At 44.0% G+C, this 16,400-nt stretch overlaps 1 protein-coding gene across 1 annotated transcript in view; it reads left to right on the top strand.

Moving 5' to 3' along the window:
* The first annotated feature begins 947 nt into the window (after positions 1 to 947).
* The window catches only part of SIRT1 (sirtuin 1), a 57,162-nt gene continuing 41,709 nt past the window's right edge, over positions 948 to 16,400 (top strand). The window contains exons 1-4 of the mRNA XM_056530249.1: positions 948 to 1,351; positions 4,861 to 4,974; positions 10,232 to 10,473; positions 16,201 to 16,353. Of these exons, the coding sequence (XP_056386224.1) occupies positions 1,009 to 1,351; positions 4,861 to 4,974; positions 10,232 to 10,473; positions 16,201 to 16,353 (852 nt within the window). The 5' untranslated portion in view covers positions 948 to 1,008. The remainder of the gene's footprint in view (positions 1,352 to 4,860; positions 4,975 to 10,231; positions 10,474 to 16,200; positions 16,354 to 16,400) is intronic.

The raw sequence follows: 16,400 nt of genomic DNA on the forward strand, positions 1-16,400 counted from the left end.
GTAGGGTATCATTTTAATCGTATGGACCTACAGAATAAAGAGAAGGTGTCATTTTTACCAAAAAATGTACTACGTAGAAACAGAAGCCCCCAAAAGTTACAAAACTGTGGTTTTTTTTCCAATTTTGTCTCACAATGATTTTTTTTTCCGTTTTACTGTAGATTTTTGGGCAAAATGACTGACGTCATTACAAAGTAGAATTGGTGGAGCAAAAAATAAGCCATCATATGGATTTTTAGGTGCAAAATTGAAAGAGTTATGATTTTTTAAAGGCAAGGAGCAAAAAACGAAAGTGCAAAAAACGGAAAAAACCCCGGTCCTTAAGGGGTTAATGATTCTGCGTGGTATTAGTAAAAATAAAAAAAATGTAAAAAAAGCATGGAGCAAAAAAATTAAATAAATGAGTCCTCCTACCGCCCCGTATAAGGAAAATATTATAGGGGTCAGAAGAGGACAATTTTCCAAATATGTTTCCCATTTCTACCATTCCATAAGTCAGTGTTTCCCAACCAGGGTGCCTCCAGCTGTTGCAAAGCTACAACTCCCAGCATGCCCGATGTTGGGAGTTTTAGTTTTGCGACAGCTGGAGGCCCCCTGCTTGATACACTATCATAGGTTACTTGGGATTACCGTAGAGATTTATGTCCCGTTTGGATTTTTTTGCACTTATCCTGCTGCAATCACGTGATACAAATAATAGCTTAGCCCAGAGTTCCTTCCCCTCGAGCTATTACAATACTATTTTCTATCATGCCGTGCATGATGGGAGTTGTAGTTTTGCAACAGCTGAAGAGCTGGGGGTCCCTGAGTCATTATCCAGATACTGCTGCGGCCACCCCACACCCTCCGCTCCCAGTCGCTTTCTCCGCTGCACATTCCACGTGATGAGGTTTGTTATTGTTTACGTCACGAGGATGGCACGCTATTGGTGGAAGACGCGTCACGTGGTGGGGCGGCAATCTCGCGCACCTCACTCGCGGCGCGCCTCCTACTTGAGGCTGTGGGAAGATGGCGGACGCGGCTCGGCTGGGCTGTCACCACTCCGGGGCTCTCTTCACCCTGTCCAAAGAAAACGGCGAGCCGGCCGCCAAAAAGCTGCGGACGGAGGTAACCAATGGCGGGCAGCCGTTACCGGGCGAGTGCGAAGGGATGTCAGAAGTGTCGTCCGCGCCTGGCAGCCTGCAGGAGGGAGAGGCCTCTGCGGAGAGAGCGGCTGGGCTCAGGGCGCACAATAGCTCGGCGCTTCCGGGCCTTCTTCCTGTGGACAGGCGGCAAGAGGGAATGGTCCTGCCCGAGGAGGAGGAGCGGCACACCGGAGGCGACCTGGCCGGACAGGCGGCTGGATATGAAGGTGGGTGACAGCGCAGACCGCTGTGTGTGATTACACTGCTAGTGCTTGGTGCGTTTTTAGGCAGCTGTTTTTTTTTTCCAATCACAGCAGAAGATGCTCATTAAAAACGCAACAGAAATGCACAGTGGGAACATAGCTTAATAGTAGTTGTACTTTTGCAACAGCTGGAGGTCCACATTTCGGAAACCACCTCCAGAGTTCTAATTCCGATGCTCCTGTGACTTAGAGCCTGACAGTATATGGAATCTAAGCCTCACAACTAAAATATCTGTGCAATGTGGCTGTCAGCAGGTTGTAGCTGCATGTGAGTTGCATTGAGGTTAGTGCTGTCAATGTCATGTGTGAATTGCAACCAGAAATCCAAGTAGGATTTTGTGCAACTGACATGTCACATCCCAACCACATTAACAATCGTTGGATCAGTGTTTCCCAACCAGGGTGCCTCCAGCTGTTGCATAAATACAACTCCCAGCATGCCTGGACAGCTGTTGGCTGTTGGGCATGCTGGGAGTTGTAGTTTTGTAACAGCTGGAGGCATACTGGTTGGGAAACGCATTAGATGCTGTATGATGATGCAAGCTTCGGTATGTTTAACCCCATAAGGACTCAGCCCATTCGGGCCTTAATGGTGTACTACTGTCTTGACAACTTATCCCCTATCTAAAGGATAGGGGATAAGTTGCCTGATCGCGGGGGGCCCCGCCGCTGGGGACCCCCACAATCTCGCACGCAGCACACCGCTCTCATCAGGCCCTGGAGCGAACATCCACTCCCGGTATGATGACGGGGCCGGTGATCGTGACGTCACAGCTTCACCCCCGTGTGACGTCACTCTCCTCCCCTCAATGCAAGTCTATGGCAGGGGGCGAGACAGCTGTCTCACCCCCTGCCATAGACTTACATTGAGAGGGCGGAGCGGCAACGTCACGATTAGGGATTGACCGATATAGTTTTTTTTAGGGCTGGTACCGATAATCGGTGGAGGTTAGGGCCGATAACTTATACCAATATTCCGGTATAAGTTATCGGCTATTTAACCCCCCCCCCGTGACACCGCTGCAGATCATTGATTTAAAGCGGGCCCTTTAAATCAATGAACTGCAGTGGCTTTTGCGGGGCCATAGATCGCCACCTGCTTCTCTCCCCCTGCCTGTCCGGGGGTCCTGAGTCCTATCACTGCCACCGCTCCCCCCCACCGCCGCACCGCTCCCCCTACCACCCCACCGCATCGCACCCAGCACCTCCCCGGCCCCATTGCCTCCCCCATAACCCGGTTTTATAATTACCTGTGCCCGGGGTCCACTCTACATCTGGCTCCGGTGGCATCCTCCTGAGCTGTCACTGTGCGCACTGACGGTGACGTCACGTTGCGTCACGTCACTCGTCTTTGCGCAACAGCATAGCGCAGGACGCAGCAGGAGCCAGAAGTAGCGTGGACCCCGGTGGGGGGTGCGACGAGGTGCAGCAGGTCGGGGGGGAGGCGGCCGCGGTGGGGGCGGGGCATTATCGGCAAGGTAATTGCCGATACCGATAATGCCAAAAACGTGATTATCGGCCGATTATATTGGCCAAACCGATAATCGGTCGATCCCTAGTCACGATACTCCGGCCCCATGATCGACAGTCATGAGACCCAGAGCGATGTTCGCTCCGGAGCCTCATGAGAGCGGGGTGCTGTGTGCGAAATCACGGGGGTCCCCGTGCGATCACGCAACTTAACCCCTATCCTTTAGAAAGGGGATAAGTTGTCAGCACGGTAGTACCCCTTTAAGGACTCAGACAATTTTATTTTTAAGTTTTCGTTTTCATAGCTCTTTTATATTTTCATCTACAGACTAGTATGAGGGCTTGTTTTTTGCGCGACCAGTTGTCCTTTGTAATGAATTCACTCATTTTACCATAAAATGTATAGCGCAACCAAAAAAATACTATTTGTGTGGGGAAATTGATAAGAAAAAAAGCGATTTTGGAAGGTTTCGTTTTCATGCTGTACAATTATGGTAAAATAGACAGGTTTTCTTCTGTGGGTCAATACGATTAAAATGATACCCATGATTACATACTTCTCTATTATCATACCGCTTAAACAAAATCACAAACTTTTTAACCAAATTAGTAAGTTTAAAATCCCCCTATTTTGCTGACCTATAACTTTTTCATTTTTCCGTATAAGCGGCGGTATGAGGGCTAATTTTTTGTGCCGTGATATGTAATTTTTTATTTAATCACATTTGCATATTTAAAACTTTTAATACATTTTTTATCAATTTTGTTTGGAATAAAATGTTATTAAAAAAAACAGCAATTTTGGCCTTTTTTTTTTTTTTATATGTTCGCGCCTTTCACCTTACGGGATAATTAACTTTATATTTTAATAGCTGGGATATTTACGCATGTGGCGATACCAAATATGTTTATTACACTTGTTTTTACACTTTTTGGGGGTAAAAAAAATTACATTTTTATTGGGGGAGGGGATTTTTCTTCTTTTTTTTTTTTTCTTTTCTTTTTTTTTTACACTTTAATACCGGTAGTCCCCATAGGGGACTATTTATAGCAATAATTTGATTGCTAATACTGTTCAGTGCTATGTATAGGACATAGCACTGATCAGTATTATCGGTCATCTTCTGCTCTGGTCTGCTCGATCTCAGACCAGAGCAGAAAACCTGTAGTAGACAGCGGAGGCAGGTGAGAGGACCTCCGTCTGCCGTTCTGGATGATCGGATCGCCGCAGTGACCGCACTGCCGCAGATGCCGTGATCTGTATTGATCACGGCTTCTGCGGGGTTATTGGAGGACATCCGCTTGATTGCGGATGTCGGCCATTACCGTGAGTCCCTGGCTGCTATCAGTTAAGTACCACCCCACCAGGGCGTACATTTACGTCCTGCGTCATTAAGGGGTTTAATAGTCACCATCTTACTTTAGTCTCATCAATTTAAAGCAGTTTTACCATTTAAAGCAAATTGATAGGTCAGATAGACCTGTGAACATTTTTGGTGGGTCTGGGTGTTTAGATACCAACCTATCACTAGAATGAGATGGTAAGGGCACGCATCTGATCACTGATGCCAGTGAAAACTACAGCTTCTGATGCTAAAAGATTTTTAAATTCGCTCTGGTCATAAAAAAGAAAAATCCCATCTTTTACAAATGTGTTGAGCCCTGATTTAGGGTGCACTTATTCTACACCTTTTTACAGTGACTTCAAACTCCCTTTCATCCCAGAGATATGAGGGTTTATAGTTAGTCAGGGGCTGTCTATTAGGCATGCACACCCCTCAATGTACAATCCCTCATCACCTGATATTCACTCCCATTATTATTAAATTCACACATTTCTGACCATTCCCTGAATTGTGAGAGAAACTCTGAACCCACAGAGTGGGTGGATTTAAGAAGTTAAAAAAAATCCAAATATGTTTTTTAAATTATAAAACAAAAACCTTCATAGCAGCTTCCAGTTATTCATGTCTTTATTTTTCTTTATTTTTTATTTTTTACAGAAAGTATTCACTTAGATGATGAACTTGCTGGAGGATTCCATTCATGTGACAGTGATGAAGATGACAGAGCTTCCCATGCCAGCTCCAGTGATTGGACTCCTAAGCCATGTATAGGTACAGAGATTTCTGTCTAGGTTCAAATATGTACTAACATACACCACCACAAGGACTCCCACTATGAGGACAATTGGGATCTCCTTCAAGGGGTATTCCAGGAAAAAACTTTTTACATTTTTTTTTTTTATATATATATATCAACTGGCTCCAGAAAGTTAAACAGATTTGTAAATTACTTCTATTTAAATACCTTAATCCTTTCAATAATTATCAGCTGCTGAAGTTGAGTTCTCTGTCTGACAACACTGCTCTCTGCTGACACCTCTGTCTGTCTCGGGAACTGCACGGAGTAGAAGAGATTTGCTATGGGGATTTGCTTCTAATCTGGACAGAGAGCACTTAGGGTGCGTTCACACTGATCAATTCACAAGGAATAATTTTGGTCAGGAAATTGTTGCCTTCTGTCATTTTATCCATCAAGTGGAATTTCCATGTGGAAATGAAGAGGAATAAAGGAGGAGGCTATTTAATCTACTTTTCTGAATTCCGCTTGAAAACTATGTCGGACAGAATTTTTTTTTTTACCATTTGACTTTTATTGGATTCTGCTCACGGATTCTGCTTGAAGAATGAACATCTTCTTTCTTCAAGCGGAAAGGAATTCAGCGTCGGAATTCCGCTAGTGGAATTTCCGCAGTGTGAGCAGGTCAGCGGAAAGAACATTAAAGTCAATGGGCAGAGGAGATGTGCATTAATTTGGAGCGGAGAATTCAGGAGGAATTACTCTAGTAAATTTCTCTTGAATTACTCAGTGTGAACGCACCCTTAGACAGAAAAGAACAACTCAACTTTAGTAGCTCATAAGTACTGAAAGGATTAAGATTTTTTTTTTATAGAAGTAATTTACAAATCAGAGAGAGAGAGAGAGAGAAAGAAAGAGATAAAGAGAGAGTTTTTCTTGGATAACCCCTTTAACTACTGTTCGCTATGGACAGTAATAGTCATGTCGAGAAGGTTGTTCCTGTAATCCTATGTACTATTACGACAGTGTTGGTTCAGGCATAGTAGCTGGGTCTGTGCTTTCACTTGTGGATACCAAGTATATAAGCCTGTTATTCCCTGGGGATTGGAAAATTTAGAGAAGATATAACATTTTATAAATATTTAAAAATCCACAGGCAGATTGTAAAGTGAATCCACAGAAGTTCCCCAGAAAAATCTGCATATTTAAATGTCCTGTGTAAAAGCACTTTAGGGAACGTATAGATATGGTGCAAATACTGTGGATTGTGTGCAGAAAGTCTACAGCATTTACACTAGCAGTAAAGTGACTGAAAATAAATCTTATTCATTTGCTATCCATGATCTGTGGTGCTGAGTTTAATGTTGGTTGTTGTGTCAGAAAATGCTGTCTGATTTCCCCCCATTGGCTACAATAGTGAAATTGAAATCCACAATAATCCTGCAGGTGTTGAGGATTTTACTGCGGATCTACAGCGAAGACCGCAACTGGGGCTAAATATAGGTGCAAGGACTCCTGCTGATCACAGCATTCCCTGTTCCTGTACCCTAGTGAGCTACAATGCATACAGTACAGTATGCAACGCTTCTTGCTACTTAAAATAAAAATATTATTATAGTACAGGAATGTTCTTTAATACATTACTTTCACTGTATTTTAATCATAGATTTGACCATTGGTGGACTGTGCTGTTGGCTGCTCATAGATATTAATTAGAAAAGAGTGGATAAAAGCAGGTTCTAAAGAACGAACACTACATATAGGCAGTAAGGGATAAAGATGATTACTTAGCACTCTGGCAGGTGCAGGGTCTGGGAGTTGATGTCTCAGATCCAGCGGTTGAAAAAAGTGGATGCAGCTATTGGCGCCTCAGTGACTCGCTCATGTCCTAAGGGACAGTAAAAGGCAAGAGGTAATGGTTTCCTTTTCTTTATTTGGTAAAACGACTACGCGTTTTGCGAGGGGTCCCTCGCTTCACTCTGGTCTTCTAGTTTTCATGTCATGTTTTATGTCTGGCTTTAAATGGGTGCTTCAGGGAAACTAAACTTATCAGACACTTATCTTTAGCCTGTGGATTTGGGATAATTGTCTGATAGCGGGGCACCCTACCCATCAGCCACCTGGCAATAGGGGGAACCCCACATGTTTTTTTTTTCATTTTTTTAGAACTTTTTATGAAAAAAAAAAAAGTGGGGTTCCTCCTTTTCAGGTGTATTTTTTTTTTTTTATTTTAATTTTTTTTTTTTTTACCCCTTTAAGGACTCAGCCGATTTGGGCGTTAAAGGAGAACTCCAGACCATAAAAATTGTCCCCCATAGTGTCGGCAGTAAAAAAATAAAGATGTACATACCTTCCTCCGCTCCCCCGGTAACCGGCTCTGGTCTCCGCCGCAATCCACTTCATGGTTGCTGGTGGTCGAATGAATCAGCCAATCACCAGCCGCAGCGCAGTCCGACTCGGCCGGCGATAGGCTGAGCGGCAGTGTGAAAATGCTTCAGGACATAAAATTATTCACTACACCGGCACCTGCGGCCGGGGCCAAAAACGTCACACTGCCGCTCAGCCTATCGCCGGCTGATTCATCCGACCACCGGCAACCAGGAAGTGGATTGCGCCGGAGACGGTTACCGGAGGCCCCGGGGGAGCTGAGGATGGTATGTACATCTTTATTTTTTTACTGCCGTCAGTATGGGGACAATTTTTATGGTCTGGAGTTCTCCTTTAAGGACTCACCTTCATAACTCATAACTCTATTATATTTTCATCCACAGACTAGTATGAGGGCTTGTTTTTTGCGCAACCAGTTGTCCGTTGTAATGCCATCACTCACTCACATCACTCACATCATCCACGAGGCAAACAATACAGGAAGTGATCTCTTGAAAAAATCCATAGTGAAAAACTCCAGCACTTCCAGAGGGGATAAAAAAAAGTATAAAATTTATTCAATCTCCGTGGAAAATATGATAAAAACTGACGCGGTTCGTTAGCCTTTGTCAAGGTTTTTCACTAAGTATTTTTTTGGTTGTGCCATACATTTTATGGGAAGAGATCACTTGAAAAAATCCAATTTGCGTGGGGAAATTAAAAAGAAAACCACAATTTTGGAAGGTTTCGTTTTCACGCTGTAAAATTTACGGTAAAAATGACATTAAAATGATACCCATGATAATATACTTTTCTATTATTGTTGCGCTTAAGCAGTGGTATGAGGGCTCATTTTTTGTGCTGTGATCTGTACTTTTTATTGATACCATATTTTCTTATATAAAACTTCTAATACTTTTTACATTTTTTGGGGAATAAAATGTTATAAAAAAGCAGCCATTTTGGCCTTTTTTTTTTTTTTTTTTTTTTACGTTTAGCCGTTCACCGTACGATATCATCAACATTTTATTTTAATAGTTGGTAGATTTACGCACGCGGTGATTCCAAATATGTATACAAAATATTTTTTTTACACTTTTTGGGGGTGAAATAGGGAAAATGGGACAACTTACGTTTTTATTGGGGGAGGGGGTTTTTCACCTTTTTTTATTTAAAATGTTTTATACTTTAATAGTCCCCATAGGGGACTATTTATAGCAATCATTCGATTGCTAATACTGTTCAGTGCTATCGGTAATCTTCTGGTCTGCGAGAAGGCAGATCAGAGCAGCGGAGGCAGGTGAGGGGACCTCCGGCTGCCATGCTGGATGATCGGATCGCTGCACTGCGAGCGATCCGCTCATCCATTTTGGTGACCGCGATGCTGCAGATGTCGTGATCTGTATTGATCACGGCATCTGAGGGGTTAATGGCGGACATCCGTGCGATCGCGGATGTCCGCCATTACGGGCAGGTCCCTGGCTGCTGTCAACAGCCGGGACCTGCCGCGCATGATGCGAGCATTGCTCTGATGCTCGCAGTTATGCATAGGACGTAAATGTACATCCTGATGCGTTACCAGGACGTAAATTTACGTCCTGCGTCCTTAAGGGGTTAAGGTAAAAAAAAATTTAAAAGCCAGGAAAAAAACCTGTGTGTGGTTACCAAGTAGGGGGCACTAACTAAACCTGAATAACTGAAATTACCAAGAGGGGTGACATGGCAAATTGTCGAAACATTTGATGATTTTTGTGACCTCAAGTGTCTTTGGGTAATGTGAGAAAACTCAGTGGTTGGTTCATATCACTTCTTTTCAAAATATTGTGCCACTTTTTCACTTTTGTGCCACAATTTTACTAACACTGAATTCACAGGGAAAAGCACAGCTGGTTTGAAATCACACAATATTAAATTCTAACTACTGTGTAGTGTGCTCATACTGGACATACAGAATACAGTATGGCTGTGGGATCAGACTACACAGGGTTTATCTGTAACAAAGAAGATATATACCGTATTTATCGGGGTATACCACGCACCGGCCTATAACACGCACCCTCATTTTACCAAGGATATTTGGGTAAAAAAAGTTTTTTACCCAAATATCCATGATAAAATGAGGGTGCGTGTGTGCGCGTGTATACCCCGATATACCCCCAGGAAAGGCAGGGGGAGAGAGGCCGTCGCTGCCCGCTTCTCTCCCCCTGCCTTTCCTGGGGTCTAGAGCGCTGCTGTCGGCCCTTTTCACCCCCTGCTATGCACGGCGTGGCGCTCTGACGTCATGCGCCGCGCCGTTCAGCGCATAGCAATGACGCCGGGGACGCACGACGGAGGCCTGGAGCAGCGCGGACCCGTCTCAGGTAATTATGCCACCGGGGATGGGGGGGGGGGGGGGGGGCAGCGGCACCGGCAATGGGTGCCGCTGCCCCTTCTCTCCCCCTGGCTGTCGGCGCCGCTTCTCTCCCCCTGGCTATCGGCGCCGGCACAGATAGTCAGGGGGACAGAACGGGCAGCGGCGCCGATAACCAGGGGGTGAAAAGGGCCGACAGCAGCGCTCTAGACCCCAGGAAAGGCAGGGGGAGAGAAGCGGGCAGCGACGGCCTCTCTCCCCCTGCCTTTCCTGGGGGTGTATCGGCGTATAACACGCACACAGACTTTAGGCTAAAAATTTTAGCCTAAAAAGTGCTTGTTATACGCCGATAAATACGGTAGGTTTCCAAATGAGCTTTCATGTGCTAATAGAACTCTGGATTACTATAGCTTTAAGCGTAATTTCCTTCACCTTGTGCCACCACTAGAAATGCACAATAATCTGAACTAGTTATTTTAGGATCTGCCTAATGCTAATAAGCTTGTTTGACTCGGTTTATATTACAAAGGTTTGAATATGTTATAACAGTATCCTATCTTGGAAATAATTTTCAGGACCATACACGTTTGTTCAGCGGCACCTTATGATGGGCACAGATCCTAGGACCATTCTGAAAGATCTGCTTCCAGAATCTGTAGCACCTCCAGATCTGGATGATATGACTCTGTGGCAGATTGTGATCAATATACTCTCAGACCCTCCAAAAAGGAAAAAACGCAAGGACATTAATACCATTGAGGATGCTGTGAGACTACTGCAAGAAAGCAAGAAAATAATGGTTTTAACTGGAGCAGGGGTAAGTTGACTTACTTTAAATGGGCACGGTCATTAAAAAAATGTTTGCTTTTGCACTCCTTATGGTAAATAAAAAAATCTTTCTAATGTACTTTTGTTTAAAAAAAAAAAAATACCACTTCCTGTGCAGAGCACATTTCCCCCATCTCTTGCACAGACTTTGGACTCCTGCTTGCCAGTCTGAAGTGCTGAGGGGTAGTGTGTGCAGCCTTAGCCATCATAGCTCATCTCACACTGAACTGCTCTGGGCTGTGTGTAGCAGAGTGAGGGAGGAAGTTCTCCCCTGTATGGCGTCAGATGATGTCATGCCTGCTGGGGAAGCCCCTTCCCAGTCTTTGAATCTGACTGAGCAGAAAATACAGAGCAATATAAAGGTAGAAAACGAAAAAAAATAAAATAAAGGCGGGGGGTGGTTTATCATGATGGGGCAGTGAACTGGGAGGATTATAACATTTAACAAGATCATGACAGGTACTTGTTTGTCAAAGGAAACGGTCAGATTGTTTTAAGATTTAACAAAATTCTCACTTCATCAAGGTGACCGGTTCTGTTTAAAACGAATACTCTGTACTAGGGGTGTGAATCGCCAAGAATTTGGCGATTCGATTCGAATCGCGATACCAGTGTGGCGATTCGATATATCGCGATACCGTCTAGGTGACGATACATCGCGATATATCGCCCACCTGGGAGCATTCATAGATCCCAATAGACGCCGCTGTCAGCTTTGACAGCGGCGATCTAGTACTCCGGTGCTCACTTTTCTCATGTTATCCCGTGCGGGCTGCAAAATAAAATAAAACGCACTTTCTCTTACCTGCCAACGAGCCCGCGGAGCTCCGGTACAGTCCGGTACAGGTGTTCGGTCCCCGGGCTGTATTCTTCTTACTTCCTGTTAGTCCGGCACGTCACATGGAGCTTCAGCCTATCACCAGCGGAGGCGGGACATCGCTGCGGCTGGTGATAGGCTGAAGCTCCATGTGACGTGCCGGACTAACAGGAAGTAAGAAGAATACAGCCCGGGGACCGAACACCTGTACCGGAGCTCCGCGGGCTCGTTGGCAGGTAAGAGAGAGTGCGTTTTATTAAAAATTCCACATCCCTAAAAGAATCGATTCAAAAATATTTTGAATCGATTCTGTATCGGCAAATGAAAAATCGCGATTATCGCGAGAATCGATTTTTTTCTTACATCCCTACTCTGTACTGTATGTGAGAGCCTTCAGTCTATCTACACACTAAATATCCTCCACAGTAGGGAAGCGCAATTGCTATTATGGAGGTAAATATTGTGACATCCATATGTGATTGCGATATTATAAACAAATAGTGAAATCCCCCCCCCCCCCCAATTTCATGTCCAATTCCCTCATTTCATATAGCCATATAAGCGGGAGGAACGGCTATATAAGAGGGGGGGGGGAATGGCTAAGGGGGTGCCTATAAGGGGGGAGACAACTATATGGGGGGAGGGGGCGGCGGCGGCTATATGAAATTCATATGGCCATTTGCCCTCCTAATATAGTCCTATTTCCCCCCCCCCCCCCAATATAAATTGACCAATATAAGGGCATACAGAGAATCCACCAAATACAAATAAAAGGAGTTCATTGACACAATGAATATATACAATACCTATAAAGTCACCGAACACACATAGTTCAAGAGAAAAACTTTATTAAATACAAATCTTAATATTAAAGTACACTTAAATGAATCAGCAGCAAACAGAAAAAGTGGCACAAAGCACTGTTGGGGATAAGTCACAACATTTCCATACACACATTTATCTATGCTCACATAAGGTATATATTATAAATACTTCATCAAAAAATATATGGAAGAGATACAGGGAATATACATGAGTAAAGTATAGCAACATGGTGTCTGTAGTGAGATGTAAAAACAGGGCAAACGAGGGAGTGTAAAGAGCTGATAATAAAGGCAAGCAGCCCACAAACTCCCAAGTTGCCCACCGCACATAGAAAAACCAGAAGTCACTGTTCCATCTAAACATCAGACAGCATAACTCACATACCTGAGACAGTGTGCCAACCCCTACGCCGTTTTGCTTTTGCTTCCTCAGTGAAATCTGCCCCCCCCCCCCTTTCATATGGCCATTCCCCCTCATAAAGCCATTCCCCCGCTCACAGTAATGAACAGTACTACAGTGTAAGCAGGAGCGCAAAGAATGTCTGCTGCACTGTCACTGCTGCATCTCACCTATAACAGTCCTGAGCAGCAGCCTGGAGTGGTGGCTCCACCCCCTGACCCTAGATGACTTGGCCCCCTAGCCCTAGGTTGCTCCACTCCTTGACCTGTACACTCCCTCGTTTGCCGTGCAGCCCCCTGAGTGCTGTTTTTATTCCTTCCGCTGCTGTCTGAGCCGCTGGAACTTGAGCCACCGGAGCCGCAACAGAAGCAGGTCATCGCCTAATTTTAACCCCTTAAGGAACGGGGGTTTTTCCGTTTTTGCATTTTCGTTTTTTGCTCCTTGCCTTTAAAAAATCATAACTCTTTCAAATTTACACCTAAAAATCCATATGATGGCTTATTTTTTGCGCCACCAATTCTACTTTGTAATGACGTCATTCATTTTGCCCAAAAATCTATGGTGAAGCGGGAAAAAAAATCATTGTGCGACAAAATTGGAAAAAAAACGCTGTTTTGTAACTTTTGGGGGCTTCCGTTTCTACGTAGTACATTTTTCGGTAAAAATGACACCTGATATGTATTCTGTAGGTCCATACGATTAAAATGATACCCTACTTATATAGGTTTGATTTTGTCGGACTTCTGGAAAAAATCATAACTACATACAGGAAAATTAATACGTTTAAAATTGTCATCTTCTGACCCCTATAACTTTTTTATTTTTCCGTGTATGGGGCGGTATGAGGGCTAATTTTTTGCGCCGTGATCTGAAGTTTTTAACAGTACCATTTTTGCATTGATAGGACTTATTGATCACTTTTTATTCATTTTTAAATGATATAAAAAGTGACCAAAAATGCACTATTTTGGACTTTGGAATTTTTTTGCGCGCACGCCATTGACCGAGCGGTTTAATTAATGATATATTTTTATAATTCGGACATTTCCGCACGCGGTGATACCACATATGTTTATTTTTATTTACACTGTGTTTTTTTTTTATTGGAAAAGGGGGGTGATTCAAACTTTTAATAGGGGAGGAGTTAAATGATCTTTATTCACTTTTTTTTTTCACTTTTTTTTTGCAGTGTTATAGGTCCCATAGGGACCTATAACACTGCACACACTGATCTTCTATGTTGATCACTGGTTTCTCATAAGAAACCAGTGATCAACGATTCTGCCGCATGACTGCTCATGCCTGGATCTCAGGCACTGAGCAGTCATTCGGCGATCGGACAGCGAGGAGGCAGGAAGGGGCCCTCCCGCTGTCCTGTCAGCTGTTCGGGATGCCGCGATTAGCCGCGGCTATCCCGAACAGCTCGACTGAGCTAGTCGGGAACTTTCACTTTTAGCCGCGCGGCTCAGCTCTGAGCGCGCGGCTAAAGGGTTAATAGCGCGCGGCGCCGCGATCGGCGCTGCGCGCTATTAGAGGCGGGTCCCGGCTTCACTATGACGCCGGGCCCGCCGTGATATGACGCGGGGTTACTGTGTAACCCCGCGTTATATCAGAAGAGCAGGACCAAGGACGTACCGGTACGTCCTTGGTCCTTTAGGGGTTAAAGGACGTGTCCGGTGCTCACTTTTCTTATTGTAGCCGTTCCGGGCTGCAAAAAAAAAAAAAAAACGTACCTGCCTACGCTCCCCCAGTGCTCCGGTACAGGTGTTCGGTCCCCGGGCTGTATTCTTCTTACTTCCTGTTAGCCCGGCACGTCACACAGAGCTTCGGCCTATCACCGGCCGCAGCGATGTCCCGCCTCGGCCAGTGATAGGCTGAAGCTCCGTGTGACGTGCCGGGCTAACAGGAAGTAAGAAGAATACAGCCCGGGGACCGAACACCTGTACCGGAGCACCAGGGGAGTGTAGGTAGGTACGAGAGAGCTTATTTTATCTTCTTTTTATTTTATTTTATTTTTTTGCAGCCCGGAACGGATACAATAAGAAAAGTGAGCACCGGACATGTCCTTTAAAAAGGGCCAAATCAAAACATTGCAATCCACAATAATCGCGACAATGGATGGGTCTATTCTGCAGAAAGAATAGACATGTCCATTCTTTCTGCAGACTCCACACGGAATGCATTGCCGTCTGTTAGACAGCCTTTTCCCGAGCGGTCCTAGTGCTGGCATGTCATGTCGGCGTCTGCAATCTGCAGAATGTCTGCATGGAGACTTTTTTTTTTTTTTTTTTCTTGCAGACCTTCTAACATATGAACATAGCCTAAGGGACTATTATGTCCATATGGCTTAAAACTCTTAAAACTTTATATGGAGGGCTTCATATACTTTTGTATTTTTTTTATGTAACATCTAGCAAAAATTGATGCAAGACTGTGCACAGTAAAGCACGAGGAGGAGTAGTACCAAAGTAATAACTGGAAAGCACACTGCATAGAAATATAACCCCCCCCCCAAAAGTTTCTAAATTGCATGTGATGTTTTTATTTATTTTTTTTTTATTTTGCCTTGCAAATACTTTAAGACTTATGGCTATTGAATAACAAAGAGAAAAAAATGAAAACTCAAAAAAGAAACATTGGTTTGACCTCCTAAGGGTTGAAATAATTTTGTAGCGCTCTACAACTTAAAACAAATATTTTACCCAATATCATGTAACTGCAGCGGCTTTTGCTGGGCCAGAGTCCCGCCGCCGCCCAATTCTGGCCTCACAGAAGCCGCTGCAGTTACATGATTTAAAGCGGCCACCTGCCCGGCCAGAAAGTGTTTATCAGCGTATAACACGTAGATAGACTTTAAGCTTAAAATTTTTGCTTAAAAAATGCGTGTTATACGCTGATAAAAACAGTACTTTGGGGAGACTAATCAAAACCTGTGCAGAAGAAAAGTGGTGCAGTTGCCCATAGCAACTAATCAAATCGCTTCTTTTGTCAGAGGACTTTAATAAAAATCAATTAAATACATCATAGTAAACTACTAGAGATTTGCACTGCTGAGACTTGCAGATACAGCATTGCCTAGACACTATGTACAGTTGTATCCCCTTCTCAGCCTGGAACAGGACAAGGGAAGTATGGGTTTTCAATTTCTCCTCTGAAATTGAGGCGGAATTGAAACAAAGTAGCTCAGAAATTTGTATTGCTTTTCATTGTACCTAAACATTGACATATCATTGAGACCTACCAGAAGTTGTGATCAGTGGGGTTTCGGCTGCTGAGACCCTGTCCTCGGAAAGCCAAGCACACAGTGTACGGATGCAGTGACAGTCTGAGACCTTCGTTACATCCATACTCCGTGTGAAAACTGAGCAGACGCAATCTGTGGGGGTCTTTGCAGCCAGACCCCAGAGATCACATAACTTTGGACATGTCACGTGTGAACATTTAGGTGCAGTTTTAAAGCATTATAATAATACCACAAACAGAAAACTCCATTTACATATTGTTGCCTCCCACAATTTACCAATATGCTGTTTTTGTCACTCTAGCTTTGCCTTTTTTTAATCCCAAGCTCTTGACAGGTGACTTCAATGCCTTTTTAACTCCTGTTGCACATTTATAGATAACATTGTAAGTTTTTCCATTTATTACACAATGCCAGTCTTTCTTTCTATGTAGGTTTCAGTTTCATGTGGGATACCAGACTTTAGATCAAGAGATGGCATCTATGCACGTCTTGCCGTGGATTTTCCAGACCTTCCAAATCCCCAAGCCATGTTTGATATTGAATATTTTAGAAAGGACCCAAGACCATTCTTTAAATTTGCAAAGGTAAGTTTTTACCTCAAGTGTAATATACATATTTAAATTTGCTCAGG

Source organism: Hyla sarda, chromosome 7 (genome assembly GCF_029499605.1).
Source record: "Hyla sarda isolate aHylSar1 chromosome 7, aHylSar1.hap1, whole genome shotgun sequence".
Taxonomy (NCBI): domain Eukaryota; kingdom Metazoa; phylum Chordata; class Amphibia; order Anura; family Hylidae; genus Hyla; species Hyla sarda.